General features: G+C 40.8%; 1 protein-coding gene across 1 annotated transcript in view; it reads right to left on the minus strand.

Moving 5' to 3' along the window:
- Window positions 1-17,850, minus strand: part of FCHSD2 (FCH and double SH3 domains 2) — a 111,272-nt gene that overhangs the window by 71,649 nt on the left and 21,773 nt on the right. The window contains exon 2 of the mRNA XM_029961469.1: window positions 16,262-16,307. Coding sequence (XP_029817329.1) covers window positions 16,262-16,307 — 46 coding nt within the window. The remainder of the gene's footprint in view (window positions 1-16,261; window positions 16,308-17,850) is intronic.

Here is a 17,850-nt window from a genome sequence, read left to right on the forward strand (position 1 = left end):
TTCTGGTTACTTTTCAAAGTATAGCTTTTCAGAACTTATTCATTTCTGCTTCTTTATGCTTTGCCTCAACACCACCTAAGCCTTGAGCTGGGTTTCCAAAGGCCACATGCTTTGCCTTCCCAGGTGCTGGAAGTCTGGTTCCAGTTCTGATCACCACCTCCTCTCCCCTGAGATCCTGACAACTGAAAGCCTTCGCCCTGAACTTCCACTCAAAAGAATCCCTTGGGCAGTTTCAAGCGGATTTTAATCAAATCCTCCTTCCATATTATTGGTATTTTTCCTCCTTCCACAGAATTTATAAATTCCATGTGGAGTGCAGGCTCTTGCTCACGTGTTCATCACATGTACACAGCCCTTATCACACCTCCTGTCTGGCTGGAATTACTTTGACACCCAGAATTCCTGTCCTTCCTTTTAACTCTGCATTTCCAGCAATTCCACCGTCCTCTCTCCCTCTTTCCTGCAGAAAGCTCCTCTGGGATCAGCCTGTTGGCTTCTGGGCATTCTGTAGATCCAAATATCTTTCAACTCCCTCTTTTGTGGGTTTGCTTGTTCTCAATTATCACTCGTCTTTCAGCACCGACAGCTTGGATTCCAGAGCTCCACTTCACACTTCCCTCACCTTGGGATACAACTGATCCCCTGTTTCTCCCCACACACACTCTGAGCGTTCTCGTCCCACCCAGGCATTTCTGTATTTTCATTTTCAACACCAACTATCTGGGCCATCTCTTGAATCTCTTTTTTTCCTTCCCCCCCCCCTGCAAGTTCCAACCCTTTCCAGCTCAGCAGCTCATCATTCTTCACCCACCTCCACTCCTTTGTCTTGGCCTCGTAAGCCAAAACTTGATCAGCCATTCCTATAATCTCATTTTTTATGCTGTTCCACAGCTCTTCACCATTCACTTCGGACAAAATTCCACCCCCCAACTCCTTTGTTTGCTTTCCTGTATCTGGCTCTTTTCATCTGTGCTTGTTGTAGATCTTCATCCTTGACACTTTTTTGGTTGCTCTGGGCCCTGCTGGTGCCAACACTCACTGGAGGGAATTCTGTGGGAGAGGAAGCCTTGGACAGCCTCGGGAACATACCCTGATTTACTGCAAACTCCCTCTGGAGTTCCAACTCCTGTCCACTGTCAGGTGCAATTCACTGAGTCTTTGGAGGATGGGGATTATCCTACAACTAGACTTGCTCAGGAAAATAATCAGGTAAAATGGCTAAAACAATACACACATTTCCCATTTTAATTAAGGCATGCCCTGCAGGTCATGGTATTAATTTTGGCATATAAAAATACCTCTAGCAGCTTAATATATGATTGTACATAATTGGATTTTACTAAAAGTTCTGGTCTCCCGTTAAGGAGATTTTATATACTAATTATTGTTGGTCTTTTGTTCCAGGTATACAAAAAAATATGTTGACAGAAGGCCAAAAAGCATTTAGAATTTAAACAAGTGGACAGAGACAATGATGTTTCCTAAAGAGGGAACAAATCCAGGTTTAATAGAGTCCAACCCTCAGTCTTCTGACCTTTTTTCCTATCCAAAATTCCCATAACCATGACCAGAAATCACATCACATGAGTTGCTGCTTCCCTTCTTTGGCACAGAAAACCCATATGATTATTTAGCATATAATTAACATATGTTTGTCAACTCCTTGTTTCACTGCAGGCCCAATATTTTCTGTACAGCTACAGAGATGGTGCCACCACTCATTATTCAAAGGTTTCTCCTGCAAACCAAAGGTGTCCTGGTAAATAAAGATTTTTGGACTCATTACAAGGTGAGTCATGTTTGAGTTTCCAGCTGTCACAGGTAACTGAGTTATTAATTCTTAAAATATTTTTGCTCTTTGCCTGTTATTCATAGTCGAGGAGAGAAAAAAATCTTTGCCACAAGTCCCAGGGAGAAGAGGGAAAAGAAATTCATTGTAAATAATCAGCTGCTCCTGGGAGACAGAGACACTGCACTGTGCCAAGTCAAATTAATCCCAGACACAAAGATGTGACTAAAGCTTTAAAACTGAGATCAAGCAGGAAAATTAAACAGATCACTTAGAAAAAAAATAAAACTAACTCCATTCAGGACTGTATTTTACCCACTGTGTCTAAAAATCTGAGTTTTTGCAGAGGCAAATGCTTTTCACTGCAATTCCTGGAGCCAAAAACGAGCGAGTGCTGACACAGAGCCTGCAGAATGCAGATGGGCTTTCCCAAGTCTTGTTTTAAGCAAATGCACCAAAATTCTGCTGAGAAAAGCCAATAAAATCTGGTTCTAAAAGATCTGAAACAGAATCAGAAGCGAAGTGAACTGCATTCATATTGAAATCAGCACCGAGAAATAAAAGATTTTAAAAGAACAACTTTTCTTTAGCCCAAATTTGCAGTCTGGTCTCATCTCTCCACTCCAACCTTCCTTTATCAGGTTTTTCATTTTGACTCCTTTATAGAAAACCTGTGGGTTTGAACACAGGACGTCAAGCTCGGCTCTGACGGGACTTAATTAACTTCCCCAGGGCCTGGTCATCAGAAAACATTTAGATATTGTTGCAAATTTACATAGTGCTGGACAAACACAGAAGGAAACAGATTTCCTACCTGGAAGCAACACAAATAAAACCACCAATAGCCAGGATAACCAGAGTATGGTGTGACCTGGCAGCTGCAGGAATTCACTATCACTGAGGGCAAAATAGGCAAGAGATTGAGAGAAGTGAACTAAAAATCAGAGTTTATACACAAGGGCTCGGTGCTTCAGAGCTTCACAAACAAGGAGTTTAACAAATGGGACAGAAAAACACTTGTGTAGAAGGAAAGCACAGGAATCTGTATCAAGTATTACCCTAAATATTGAAAGGAAGTTTTTGTTCAGCTCATTTCTGTTGCTCTATAAGGGATGTCAGTACTTTGACAACTAAGGCATTCTGGCAATAATAAAGCAGCAAAAATGAGTGAAAACGTATGTGAAACGTGAAAAAATGATCCCTGAGAAAGACAAGATCTCACTCTTCACCAAATCAGAGCCTAATTTGTTTGGACAAGAGAGACAAAGATAGATTTAGATATTAAAAGCCAATACAGTGCTGGTTAAAGGCAGGGAAGATCTACCCACAGCAGGACTGAAGTCAGAACCCTGTACACTTAAATACAGCAAAAGAGGATTCACTGAAATCATTTACTCCCTCCCTGAGATATTCAACATATGGGCAAGAAAAGCCAGGGATGACCAAAACTGAATGGCCTATGGCAAAGCTTTTAGAAAAATCAAGAATTGGAAAAACAAAGACACCACCGAAATACCCACATAAACCACCTCAGCAGCATCAGATGAGCGATTTAATGAGCCCACACACCAGTAGGGATGATAACAAAAATGATTTAAAGGAGGGGCAATTCATGGGACTAAATTGCTTCTCACCTTTCAACACCACCCTAAAACCCTGCAGGATTTTTCTTCATCAAAGTTTGGATCCCATTCTTTTGCTTTCTCTGAAATTTGATCACAGCTCATCCCCAGATTATGAAAAACCCGGGCACAAGGTCACCTTGGCACTGTAGCTGCTCTGTGTAGTTTCATTTTTATTAGTATTTAGGAGTTTATCTGCACATGCAAGCAAATACATCTTGCAGACACTCTGAAAGGCAGCAGTGGCAGCTCTTCATTTTGTTTGTCATTCCCGACTCCCACAGCAGTGAAATTTCTGGGCACCTTGCCATATTATATTTAATTAAAAGCCACCCTGCTTTTGATTCTTTAGTAACTTGGTTACCAGCTCCATCGACCACTTAGGCAGGGAAAGGAATTTAATATAAAACTGCTTTTCTGTTGTGTTTACAGTGGAAGTACAGCTTGCTTTAAAAACACAGAGAAGTAAAACAGAGGAAAAGTTGAGACAGAAAATCAATGGAGCTTATTAATGCTGTGTAAATGCTATTTATTTTAGTTTATAATTTGGCAAGCCAAACTCCTTTCTTCAGGAAAGAGGTAGTTCTCCCAGAGTACCTCAATAATTATTTAGTATTAAAATACTAAATAACAGCACCTTGATAATCTGTCAATTCCTGTGCTGAAGCCTGATATCAAAAACAAGGAACAAGAGGATCTTTGATTTAAAGGGCATCTCCTGGAGCCCTCAAAGAGGGCTGATTAAACACATCCAGTACAAGTACACCGGTGGAAGGTGTTTCTTGGATAACAAAGGCTGGCTGGGAATGCACCAGTTCTCTTAATTTCAAGGCTGGGGTTGCTCTTTTTTTTAAATGGTAGAAAAACATTCCAGTAGCCTCCAGTCATGGTTTTAAACCCCTGACACCATATCGAAAGTGATGATTTGCCTCTCTGATAACCTGAGTGCAGCGGGATTTCTAACCCACAAAACCACCCGTAAAAGACTCAAATGCAGCAGCCAAAGCAATTTGTGATGATTTTCCCCTGAAACTGGCAATGCAGAGTGAATTTTAACAGCAAAAATCCGAGAAAAATAAAGAGAACCAACACAGGTGATACTCCAAGAAGAGCTGGTGCTGTGTTTTCAATCCTATCTCCAAATAAAGGAAATCCAGGCAATATTACATGACAGGGTTGGGGACAACACACAACCAGCAGCTCAGATGTTCTCCTGTCTTTACTGCAAAATGCTTTTTAAAAGTGCTGAACGTTTGCAATTTAAACTTTAAATACTATCAGAAAGATCATAAAACATCCAAAAATCCACAGAATGTATCAGAAAACCAGAATAACAGCAGGGCCTGTTCCTGCACCCCCCAGTGCTGAACACACGCTGATACCATCAGGCCACACTCGTGCTCACACCAGGTCTAAATTCCAGCAGTGCTTCCTCAGCATTTCCTAATCCTGCCATGAATCAGCGAACATTTCACGCTCCTGAGCCTGGATAAACTGGGAGAATAATCAGGGAGAAACTCTGTCAAACGCGACAGTAGAAAGTGGCTGAAAGAGTAAATCTGTTTATTCCTGTTACACACAACACTGGGAGGCTTGGAGCTGGTGGAATTTTACAGCTTGCTTAGTGTAGATGGTTTTCGGGGAGAAAATATCACTGTTCAGTGTAAAGTCGCTTTTGCAAAGCAGAGAGTATTTTATTTTTAGCTATAGTCTGCAACTCAAATTTAGCTACGTTTAATCTCTCAGCTTGGAAGTCGAGCCTCACTTCAGCTCCGTGGCTTATAAAAAGAACACAAATTTTAGGAACTGAAAAAGAATTCGGAAGGTCATTCTCAACATTTCTCCCTTCCAAGCTCTTCGCCTCATTTCTTAATGCAGGAGACACATGGGGGATAAACCCAAACAGAAGATGTAGATAAGTCATATGAACTTGCAGAAACATATAATAAGAGGGTTGGTTTTTTTTTTTAAGAATCAAGAGCTCAGTTTACTCACACAGAGCAAAGAATGGGCTCATCAGCCCCAAAATTCACTTGCCCCTGTCAGTTTTCACCAAATATTCTTATGTGCATATTTACAGCATGTTTTCAAAACCAAAGGCCTACAAACATATACACGGACTCCAAACTTCACTTTTCCCCCCTCAAGTTTCACCAAACACTCTTCTGTGCACATTTACAGCATGCTTTCAAAACCAAAGGCCTAAAAACAACTACATTGACCCAAAAGTTCCCTTTTCCCCTTTCCATTTTCACTGAATACTGTTGTGTTGATTTACAGCAGGTTTTCAAGACCAGAGGTCTACAAATGAGCTCATCAATCCTGAAAAGTTCACTTTTACCCCCTCAATTTTCACCAAATATTCTGATGTGCATGTTTACAGCATGTTTTCAACACCAAGGGCCTACAAATGGGCCCATCAACCCCAAAGTTCACTTTCCCCCCTCAAGTTTCACCAGATATTGTTATGCATTTATTTACAGTACACTTGCAAAACCAAAGGCCTAAAAACAAGGACACTGACCCCAAAGTTTGCTCCCCCCCCCTCTATTTTCACCACGTATTGTTATTTGAATATTTGTAGCACGTTTTCAAAACCAAAGGTCTAAAAGCACGTACACTGACCCCAAAGTTCATTCTTCCCTGTCAATTTACACCAAATATTGTTATGTGTTTATTTACAGCATGTTTTCAAAACCAAAGGCCTAAAAACATATACACTGACCCCAAAGTTCACTTTTCCCCCCTCAACTTCCACCAAATACTCTTCTGTGCATATTTACAGCATGCTTTCAAAACCAAAGGCCTAAAAACAAGGACACTGACCCAAAAGTTCGCTTCCCCCCTCTATTTTCACCATACATTGTTATAAGAATATTTGTGGCACGTTTTCAAAACCAAGGGCCTAAAAGTACGTACACTGACCCCCAAGTTCATTTTTCCCTCCTCAAGTTTCAACAAATATTGTTATGTATTTATTTACAGTATGTTTTCAAAACCGAAGGTCTAAAAATGGGCTCATCAACCCCTGAGTTCATTATTGCCCCCTCAAGTTTCACCAGATACTCTTATGTGAATATTTACAGCATGTTTTTTCAAAAACCAAAGGCCTAAAAATGGACTCAACAGCACTGAAGTTCACTCTTCCCCCTTCAATTTTCACCAGATATTTTTGTGTGCATATTTCAAAACCAAAGGCCTAAAAATGGGTGCGTTGACCCAAAAGTTCACTTCCCCCCCCCCTCAGTTTTCACCTAATTCAAAAATGTTAGCATCATTACACCTGGTAACAGTTGTCATTTTGTAGACTTCTCTTAAAAAGGTAGAGAAGATTTGTTGTATCCAGAAGACACTTTTATGAACATGCAGAAAAAATAATCCCACTCACAAATCTCACCCCAACCCACATTTACTTGAGGGTGTTCACAGAGATTCTTTGCTCTATTTTAAGTAACCATAAATTATCAAGAAAATAAAACCAGAAACCCAGCACCAGACAGAAAATATCTTTCAAGACACTGCTATAAATACGAGAAAACTCGTGTGATAGGAAAAATGCAAATTTTTAGCTGGCCTATTTGGACAGACAATCAAAAAGCAAACACAGATGTACTCGGCAGCCTGGACAGGAATAAATTCAGGAGCTCACAGATTTCACATCTCAAAAAAAAATGTGACCAGCGCTTGCTATTTTTATTTTTTTTTAAATTACCTCTTTATGACTTGTGAAGGTAAAAAAAAAAGCTTTGAGCCACATTTGGACACAATCAGAGCTAAGAAAACCAGTGCTGGGATTTTTTTGTTGTTTTTTTTTTTTTCAGAAATCTGTAGGCTTCCTCCTACTCAATTAGTTTCTGTTTGCAAGCAGTATGAAATATGCTTTTATTCTTGTTAAAAAGATGACAAACTACCTTTTAAACCGCAAAGATCAGTGTATTGAGCATACTGCTCAGGAAATGAGCAGCAGTCTCTCTCAAGAGCAGTTTCTGCCCAGCAAAAAATACAGAATAATACTGAAAAGTAAGAGAGGGATAGCAGGAATAACTAGAAAATCTCAACACAATTTTGGTGACAGAAAAGAATGTTTTACATTTCTACATTAAAATGCAAATTAACATTATGAATTGTTCCTGCACTGTACTTACATTGGATTTTCGGTTTATAATGTCACTAATTTACTCATCAAATCACATTTTAAAATGTTTCCTCAATAGAATAGAGGTTCATTCATTGTTAAATCTATAGAAAACTCCCAGTATAAAGTTTATTGCACGGCCTAATTTGATTTTTCATGGAAAAAACCTGAAAAATGATTATCCACTTCCTCAAGTACACTGGTGTTGCTGATACAATCAATAAACACCACTGAAATAAGATGCAACACTTTCACAGGGGGGTTTAATTTTTATTTCAGTAAACAAGTGGAGCCCATCATCCGTATGGATTAGATACAGGTCGATATATCCATATATTGCTTTACTTTCCAGAATCCAGCTGGACAACATTCTCCCTCCTCTAGAGCACGAAACTGTTCAGATATTGTTAGTTATTCCTTCCAAAACAACGTGTAAGGGAATGACCCAGCTGAGATGAGGTTTCACTGCCACCCAGACCAAAAAATATAACAATAAACCTTTGAGGCAACGGCAGTCATTTGGTGGACTACCAGAAATAACCTCCCAGCATCTAAAAGCTGACGTGAAACTGCTTTTCTGTTCGTGTTGTGCAACATTTCCTTTACATATGGGAAAATCTCTTTGATTTTAAATGAAATCTTATATATTGCTGCACATCTGCAGCTCCAGAGCCTGCAGAAGAACAAGACTTATTTCCCCAAAATGTGCGAGAAACATCCTGCCCATTTCCTCCTATATTTACTGAAGGAGTGAGCCATAGACAGAGCTGCCTGCTTCGCTGGATCACATCCTTCTTTCCTTTCTCCCTCCCTTTTTTGGGAATGTAGGCAGGACTAGTTGGTAAAAGGCCTTTATCTGTGTGAACAAGTCAACTTGTGTGTGTAGGGTCTGACACTGAATAATCATTTGTGGTAGATTCGACTTAAAATATTCTCTGTTGGGTTTTTCTTCTTCGAGCTGTCAACACATCCTGGTTTATCCAGGTCTGAGAGCAAAACTTCCAAGGTTGGAAAGAGGAAGAAGGGAGTATAGTTTCTAGAACACATCTACTGAACCTTTAAAATAATCCTCTAAGATAAACAGCTTCAGCGGCCAAGAAGCTCTGCCCAGTTTACATTATATCCATCTAATAAATTCCCAAATGTCAGGCATGAAAACTGGATCCCTGGGATCAGAATGGAAAAGGATTCCATCTAGAATGGAAAGGATGACAGGCTGCTCCTGCAAAACTACAGTCAAGCACTTTTACGATGTACACATGAATTATGTATTTTAATTTTAATTACTGAACAGTGAATAAAACGAGCTTTACCCTTTTTTTTTAAAAAACATTTAACGAGTGGAGACCTTTTCAATAGTAAAATTAAGGTAACATGATCTGAGAAATGTGAAAAGGAAGAATAACTTCTCAGAAATGTCACTACCTAAAATACAGAGTCACACATAACCCCAACCACTGTAGTTACTGTGCAGAAGGTGCAATCACACATTTATTTTTTTTTTAAAAGTCCTGCAGAGGAAAGGAGTAAAAACTCTCACAAATTCCCTCTGTGTGCCCAACATTTGAAAACCAGTTGAACTGCGTGAACTGCAGAAAATGTAATCAGCTGAATTAACCAACCGAACTAAGCAAAGAATGAAATCCTACACATCTTTTTTACTGGATTATTTTTTTAAGCCATAGTTTTCTTTTTAATTACATCTCAGTACCATTCTCAGGCAAAGCAGTGATTGCTGCTTTTCCCTAATTTCAGTTGTAACAGAGAAGGTTCTTATTAGGTAAAGAAGCAGAGTTATGCTGGAATACAAAGTTTTTTTGAAGTAATGGCTCCAGAAAAAATGCAGATCTAGAGAAAGTGCAAACAGAAGGCAAAAGAAAGTTGAGACATGGATTTTGAGTTGTTTATGGCCTGCTAGAAAATCTGAGGAAGGGATGATAGGTGATGCTCATCTGCCAAATATTTGCCTTCTTACCTAAAAGCTCTGGGGAGTTAAAAATAACCCAAACAAACAGCACCCAACACACATCCAGAGCCATCTCCAGCGGCGTTTGCCAACCAAGATGTATTTCCCTCACTCCCAAGGAACTGGTGCCATCCCAAAAGCTGGAAGCAAGGGCAGGAGAAGAACAAGGCATAGCCATTCCCAGGGAACTGGGAAAGCAGAGCCAAGGAGGTGGTTCAGGCAGGACCTGGGCTGTCAAACAGCCATGAGAATGAAAACACATTCTTCCCAAGGGATGTGGCTTGGGAATCAACACGCTCCAAGATTTTCCAAGCTTAAAAGGAACGAGGACCTCACCAACCTCACTGAACTCCAGTTAGCCCAGGAGGTTGGAAGAGGTGACCTCCAGGAATCTCTTCCACCCAAAGAACTCTGAGATGAATATGAGATGCATATGAGGGATGGAAAACTAGGAAATAAAAGTCTTCCTCTTGGATATCCCAGGACAAGACGTAAGAAAAGACACACATGAAAAAGGAACCTCAAAAAGATGCGGAAACGACTCCGCAGGGTATTGGTGGCTCAGAGTTATGACTCAGCTACTCCAAGTTTCCACTGGGTTTATTTTTAAAGCCTTGAGTTGTGACTTCCCTGCCCCCTTAAATCACGGGGAGAAGAAAAGCAGTTCTTGGGAAGGACAGCTGTTTGGATTCAATGTGTCAGAGAAGAGATGAAATGCTGAAATAGTCCAAAAAAATTCCCAACACACACACACAAACTACAGCAGGGATAACTCCTGGATAACTCCACAGGCTGAGAGATCCTGATTTCTCTGGAACTGAAAGGCCAAGCAAAAAGGAGCAGTTCCAAAGAAGAAAGCTTTTCATCTGAAGGCAGAACCACTTCCAAGGATCTGAATTCCAGGCAGTGGATGCTTGGGAGCGCAGTAATCGGAAAGAAAAATAAGGGCTAAAAGCAGCCTAAGAGAAAGTGGTTTGCATCAGTTCAGCAAAACATGGAGTTTCTTCATGAAGGGCTTTCTTTGTAGGAACAGCATAAATCTAAGCTTAGCAACCCCTTTATAAGGAACTCGATGTTTTCACTGAAAATAGAAGCTGACAGTCCTCCTCTGTTCTAAGGGAAATATTATTTTAACCGAAAGAATTCCATAAAAAGTGGAGCAGATAGCTTGGCATTTTTAAAAGGCTGCCTTTAAAAATTCTTTTTCAATGGACTTAATATTGCAGTACAGGACATTTTAATTTTTCTTTTAACAGAGCAGCCAGTGAGACAAGACCTAAATCAGATACCTGACTTTTTCCCCCCCCCTTGCTCTAAGTGCTGCCATGTGTTTCTTGGAGATGAAAAAGTACACGGAGGACTGAATGCAAAATCTCCATAAAAAGAGAAGGTCAACGATAATATTGTTGGGAATGTCGCTCATGGACCCCCAGCCTTTGTTCCACGGAAAGTATATTATATTAAATGTTAAGGGGACATTTAATATTGAGAATTCTAAAGAGCTTCTTGTTTGGGGGGAAAAAGGGGAACGTGCACCACGAGCTTGAAGTGTGACAAGTGCAGAATGGTACCAATAATCCCATTATAACACCTGATTTGTCAAACTTGTCTCTACAAGTTATTGTAAAATCCACAATAGTGTTCCCAACCGTTTATGAGATGGAGCAGATCCCTCTTTGTGGCCTTCACGGCCACTGATTTCCATGCTTTGTTGGGAAGAATGGCCTGAATAGCTACAGAGCCCTCCACTTCATTTTCTTCCCCCCCTCATGGGTATCCTGGTGCTGTGAACGGGGAATAGAATCCAAAGGTAGCACCAGGCAGGTGTTTCCTTTCTGGAGCCAGTGAGTTGTGGTGATTATGCCCCATCAGGGCTCAAAGGACAGAGCCAGGACATCAATATGCATGATCTGACGTCAGGCAGGGACCGGGAAGGGGATGGATCCTCTCCTAAAACACGGAAAAATCCATCCTGCTGAGATTTCAGGCAAACTAACAGAACAGTCCAGGTTCCAGGTGTGTCTGAAATCACAGGCATCCACACATTCCACACCAAATAGATGAGATTTTTCAGGAACAGGGCAAGGAACAAAAAATCTTGCAGTGGTTACTCATTAAACACTTCTTCGTAACTCAGGTTGAAACACAGGTTTTCCTCTCTCAGTGAATCCAAAACAATAATTGAGAGGACACCAGCAATTATCCAAAAGAAATATCCTAAACTGAGTCATAGAATCACGGAACGGTTTGAGATGGAAGGGACTTTAAAGCTTGTCCAGTTCCACCCCCTGCCATGGGCAGGGACACCTTCCCCTAGCCCAGGTTGCTCCAGCCTGGCCTGGGACATCTCCAGGGATCCAGGGGCAGCCACAGCTTCTCTGGGAAATCCAGTCCAGGGCCTCCCCACCCTCCCAGGGAAGAACTGCTTCCCAATATCCCATCTAATCCTGCCCTCTGGCAGTGGGAAGCCATTCCCTGTATCCTGTCCCTCCAGGCCCTTGTCCCAAGTCCCTGTCCAGCTCTCCTGGAGCCCCTCTAGGCACTGGAAAAAAAAAATAGGTAAAATTGAAAAATTGAAAAAAATAGGAAAAAGAAAGGAAAAATCGGGAAAAAATTCAAAAAATGGGAGAAAGAGGAAAAAAAAACCAGAAAAAAGGAAAAAATAGGGAAAAAATAAAAAGAAAATAAAAAAACCTAATAGAAGTAACTACTAAGAAGCTGCCTGTTGGGTTTTCAGGGCAGACACCTCAAGGATTTTTCCTGAGGTTCCACAGAGGGAAGACCTGGACCACACCTGGACACCTTTTCCCCTCCGAGACCGTTGCCAGGCTGTGTTTGCCAAGCTGCAGCTCTTCATCCACAAGGGATTTCAGAATCCACCCAGGGGACTGTTTTCCATGCTGAGGGTTCTACTTCCAGCACCATTCCCAAGTTTCCCAGCTGTTCCTATTCCAAGTGCCCCCCGTCCTGCTCTCGTGGTTAACGCAGCAATAAATCGGTGTATTTGCAAGAGTTTAGTCTGGTCTCTGTCCTGTCACAGACTTATATTTGGCTAAAATTCCCCCAATTTCGCTAATCCCTAATTAGGGAAATATTAACACCTTTCCAGTCTCCACAGGATAAAGACAAATCAATTAATGAAAGAAAAATGAGCCACAGCACCAGGGAACAAGACACGGGGGTTGGGGGGGGGAATCTCTTATTTTAACCCTTACAATTTTAATCCACTGCAAAATTGCTAAAAAGGCCACTGAATGTGAAGTGAAACATCCTGTCAGAGTGTGGGTAAAAGAAATAATCAGCTTCTATTTTTGATTTTTAACACTAGAAAACCAGTATATTCGGGCACTGCAGCCCATAAATGTTGGTTAGATCCATTAAATAAATTATATGTTATATGTATTTATGAAATAAGTGCTTTATAGATGAAGTGTATACACACACACGTTATCTAGACACAAAAACTGCTGTAGGAATGTTGCAATTTTATAGAAAATATCCAGGTACAGATTTCGATGGGTGGAAATAAGTGGGTTTTTCAAGGCTGGTGAGGCAAATGGGTGAAGGTGATCACGTTACATCTGTTTAAATCCACCTTTCTCCTTGTTCCCCCTCTGCTCTGACCCTCTGCCATCACTTTAATCTCATTTTCAGGCTCTTCCTGATCATTGCCATCACTGTACTTCAGTCCCAGCACCCACACAGGGAATGTGGGGGATGGAAACTCCCCTCCCTTTTCTTTTCTCCCCATTTTAAAACGTTTTAAATGTATTAAGTTTCTCACTGCCACAGCAATCAACACCGAGGCCACTCTCTCTGATCCCAGATAAGATAATTGCTTTTCCTGAGCACCCACATCTCCTCAGTGCTAATTTAACCTCCAGAAAACACAGAGAGGAGGAAAAAAAAATCCTAATAATTATTGCCTTTTTCAAAAAACCCAAACAGAAACTTCTACACGAGCCTCATTTCAAAGGCAGCAGCTCATGGAATGGACTTTCACACCTTTTTTCCACACTGTCAATGCTTTTAGTTGAAGTTCTACAGTTAAAAACTCATTAACATGCAGGGAAATGAGGAGGTTATTTGTAAATTCCAAGGGGTTGATTGCCTGGAATCACGTTTTACTCCGAAACAATGGTAATGAAACATCAAGCAAAGATGACAAGGAAGGTCATCTGTGTGTTCCCAGCACTCAACACCAAGAGGAAAAACTGGTCTCTTCAATAAAAAATATAAAATAATAATATGTACATTGCAGATGGAATTATGATCTCAAAAAAAAAATCCCCCAACATTTTCCTTATTAACACGCTGGGTAAACCAGTTTTTTTGGTAGGTAGCAGCAAAAGCACACCTTCAATAAGCTGTTCTTTCACCCAAACAAGGATTCTCAGCCTCTGATTCCAGCTCATTAATCACGGAGAACAGCTCGTAATAACAATATAAAATTGCAATTTAAATGCTATTACCAGGCATGTTGTTAGTGGGAAAGGAGAGCTCTTGGTTGGGAGTATTAAGGTGAGCCTTTAATTGTGTATTAAATAATGCAGCACTGAAAATACAAGTGGAAGAGCCAAGCCCAACTGATCCAGAAAAGTGCAGAGCTGCAGGCCCAGGGATACGCTGGATACTCCTCCCATTTATTCCAGCCTCAAAAATCCAGGAAAGATCCCACTGGGGACAGACAATAAGCAACAGAAACTTGGGTGGCAACAGGTACAACAAGGTGAAAACCACTCTGTAAAAGGAACTCCTCGACCAAACAAGACACAGGGAAATTTAAACACAGGTCCTGTAATTCCTCCCATCCATTCGCAGCACTTCCCATGTAATTAGGGGGAAGTTCTAAACACTGACCTGGTGTTTCCCTTGCCTTTGGACAGGTTCTCCTGCTCCCAACAAAAGCCCTCTGTGTTTGGGAACTTGGCACCCACGTGCAGGGCACCAAGACACAATTTTGTTGGAAAAAACAGCAAAGCTTGCAGTTCTGGGAAACTTATTTTCCCTGTCTGCCCCTTCCACTCCTTTTAACCTGCCAAAACCAAGAATATTCTAAATTCCTAAAGGCATTTGGCTAGAATCTGTGAAAAGGTTTGGCTGAGAATTTCCAGCTCCCTTTATCGCTGGTTTTAAAGGAATACCCCATTATCGACAAAAGCGACTTCCCACTTCTTTTGAGCCCAACTTGTCACCCCAAAAAAAAGGCTTCACGGGCAGTTTTATTACCACCACCTCCAGAACGGAAAAATCCTTTTAGAGGCCCTGGAAGAACCATCCCACATTGTCCTGGAGCTCCTCAGCAATCCAAGGAAGCGATCCCACAAGCCTTCATTCATCCCAGCAGCCATTCAGTGGCTCTCAAACGATGCAGCTGCATTGCTGGAAAGCTGGGGGGTGGGGGGGGTTTAAATCCAAGGAGCTGAAAGCCTCACTTGTTAAGCCTGAGCCTTCCAAAGCTGAGAACATAATTATTTTTCCAACTTATCACGACTATTCCCTAAATGCAGTGACTGTTGTGCCTCTGCATGTAAAAGACATTCCCGGTGTCTCACTGAGACGTGAATTAAAAGTGAATTTAAATTCTCTCCATCACTACAAAGAACACCCAATACCTGCTTTGGAGCCCGGTTTCAGGAGGCAGGTATTGATCCTGTCACTGAAAAGTCCCTGTATTTCATCAAATCAAGTTCACCTGCCGATGGAATGGATATATTCCAACGTAAATTCGTGTCCAAAGAAAAACCGGAGCGCCAATAACTTACAGAACGTCGTCAGCGAGTGGGTTTAATTCAGCACAAATTTACTTGGATTTACAAAGCATTTTCAGCCAAGTTTGGGGCAGAAAAATCAGCCCTAAAAACCTGCCCGTGGCAGACACAGAAATCCTCTTTTCCTGCCGGAAAATCCGGCCCCCGGAACACGTTTGCTCTGTTATTTTGTGGGTGATGCAGCACTAAAAGGATTTTTAACATCCTAAAACTCCCCTTAGACCCAGCCCAGTGCCAGGCTGTGCTCCCCCATTTCCCTCCTGTCACTGCCCCAACACCAATTCCACCATCAGGCACATCTCCAGTTGTATTTATCGGATATTGAGCTCCCCCAGCTCAGATTTTATTCCACCTTTAATCTATTCGAAAATAAATTAATGTCTTTTTAATCTTCAGCTCCAAGAGCCTTTCCTGTAAATTAAACAGGCGGTTGCCCCTTATTAGATGCTTTTTAATTTTGGAACCAGAGAGGAAAAAAAAAAATCAATCCTGCCTCTTTTCTCCCCAACAAATCAAAATTCATTCCACTCCCTATCACGAGCAGGAGGCCAAATCTGCTTTTATTTCAGCTGAATGAGAAGCTGCTCCTACTGAGGAATGTGAATGTAAATTTATTTTGGAGCCAGTGTGCCAGAACACATTTCCTCTCCCTCTAATTGACCTGATTTTACTTTTTTACTCAGGTTTCACACTGAATTCTGAGAAAACATCACCAAGAGTTGACTGACTTTGTAACAACTGGGGAAAAAAAATGTTAAAAATGTCTTCTGGGCCCAAGAATTTTGAGTCAAACTGTCCATGGAACCCCAGAATGGGCCCAAGCCCTGCAGAGACCAATCTGATTAGGAACTGCAATATTGGAGTTCCTAAGTTTCCAACTTATGGAAAAAATAAATTAAAACACTGTGGAAATTTGCTGATGAACAAATTACCCCAACAGAAAAACAACACAACCATTAAAATGCTTCCAGAACCTACCTGTGCATATTCCTTCTCGATTGCAGCTCTTTTCTGACTGAAGGCTCTGAAAGAGGGGGGAAAAAAAATAAATCCATTAATACCTAAACCAACCCACCACAAATTCAATTTCCTTCAATTATTTTCTCCAACCTACACAAGAAACTACCAAGCTTCAGGCTATGCCGTGAGCAAAAGGAAAATCTAATTATATTTAAATTAGTTACACAGTAATTCTGGTGGTACATCAATTAAATAAAAATAAAAATCCTCAGGAACATCCTCTAATAAGGAATTCTGGACAGGTTCTTTCTCCTCCATCTCACCATGAGGAATATCCACATTCTGATGGGTGTTACAGGCTCACTTTTCCCAACAGGATGTGAAACAAAAATCTAAAAGCATCGTGATTGTTTAAAATTCTTCCCAGAAGATCTGGCCACATTCCTGCTCCAAGGAATAAAAATTACTATTTTGTAAAGTATTCCAAGTATTCCACCTAATATTATAAAACAGTTTCTTTTAGGATCTCCTGTTCCAAAGCCCAGCTTAGGAAACACCCAGAACCCAAAATATCCTTTTAAAAGAATTTGGTTTTTGAGCAAAATGATAAAGAACTACACAAATAACTACAAGGAACAACTGAAATGGGCCATCAGTGTTGAAAAGGTGAAAGAAAACAAGCTGCTGTCTTTGGAACCTAAATCTGGGAACTCTTTCTTCTCCAGTTCCCAGGTAACTGCAATGGAAAACGTGGAATCAGAGGTAAATTTTCAGGATATTCAGTTTACACCCAACCTGGATACGGAACATTTATTTTACCTGAGGTCTTCCCCCACCTCTGAACCAAATTTCACTTAAACTGATGGCATAACAATGCTGGAAGCCTGAGATATCCCTAAAAACCTTCTCCAGGAAAAGTTTTACACCAGGGAACTAAAACAAAATCAGAATCAGATTTACTCCCACAACTGCCTGAAATCTTGGGATTCGGATCGACCACAAGCTCCGGCACGAAGAGCATGGATTGTACAGCAGCACCTCCTTCAATCAGAAATATGTCACATTTTAAATTTTTGTTTTTTAAGTAGGGGGTTTGCAGAAAAAGTGGGCAAGACAGCACATAATTCAATTTACAGTATACCTAAATTTGTGTTGGATCTGTGTTGTGATGAATGAACAAAATGGTTAAGTGCAGGGAATACAAAGCTGGTTTTATCCTAGGGACAGTTTATCCAGGAATCCTTCTACAACAACTATAAATATATCACAAAACGGGACAAAAATCACAGCCTGGAGTAGCCAAATTTCCCAGGAGAAAACTCTTTTGAGCAGGGGAAAAGAAAAGGCTGACTAATAAGTGCATCGGGGAGCAAATTCCATGTGTGTATATCTTGATTTATCGTGCAAAGCTGGGATGTTCTTTACTGTCATTCAAGATGGAATTTCAAATCTATTCATCTCATGAAACAATTGGGTTTATAAGGCAATGAAATGTTCTCTAACTGTTACTGGTAAGTTTTTAAGACTGTATTTAAATCACCCAGGTCAATTTAATACAACAGGTGCTCTGAAATATTGAGGGATCTTTTTCTATTTTCCTTGTAAAT

This window comes from Manacus vitellinus, unplaced genomic scaffold (genome assembly GCF_001715985.3).
Source record: "Manacus vitellinus isolate BGI_N305 unplaced genomic scaffold, ASM171598v3 scaffold_35_pilon, whole genome shotgun sequence".
NCBI classification, from domain to species: Eukaryota; Metazoa; Chordata; class Aves; order Passeriformes; family Pipridae; genus Manacus; species Manacus vitellinus.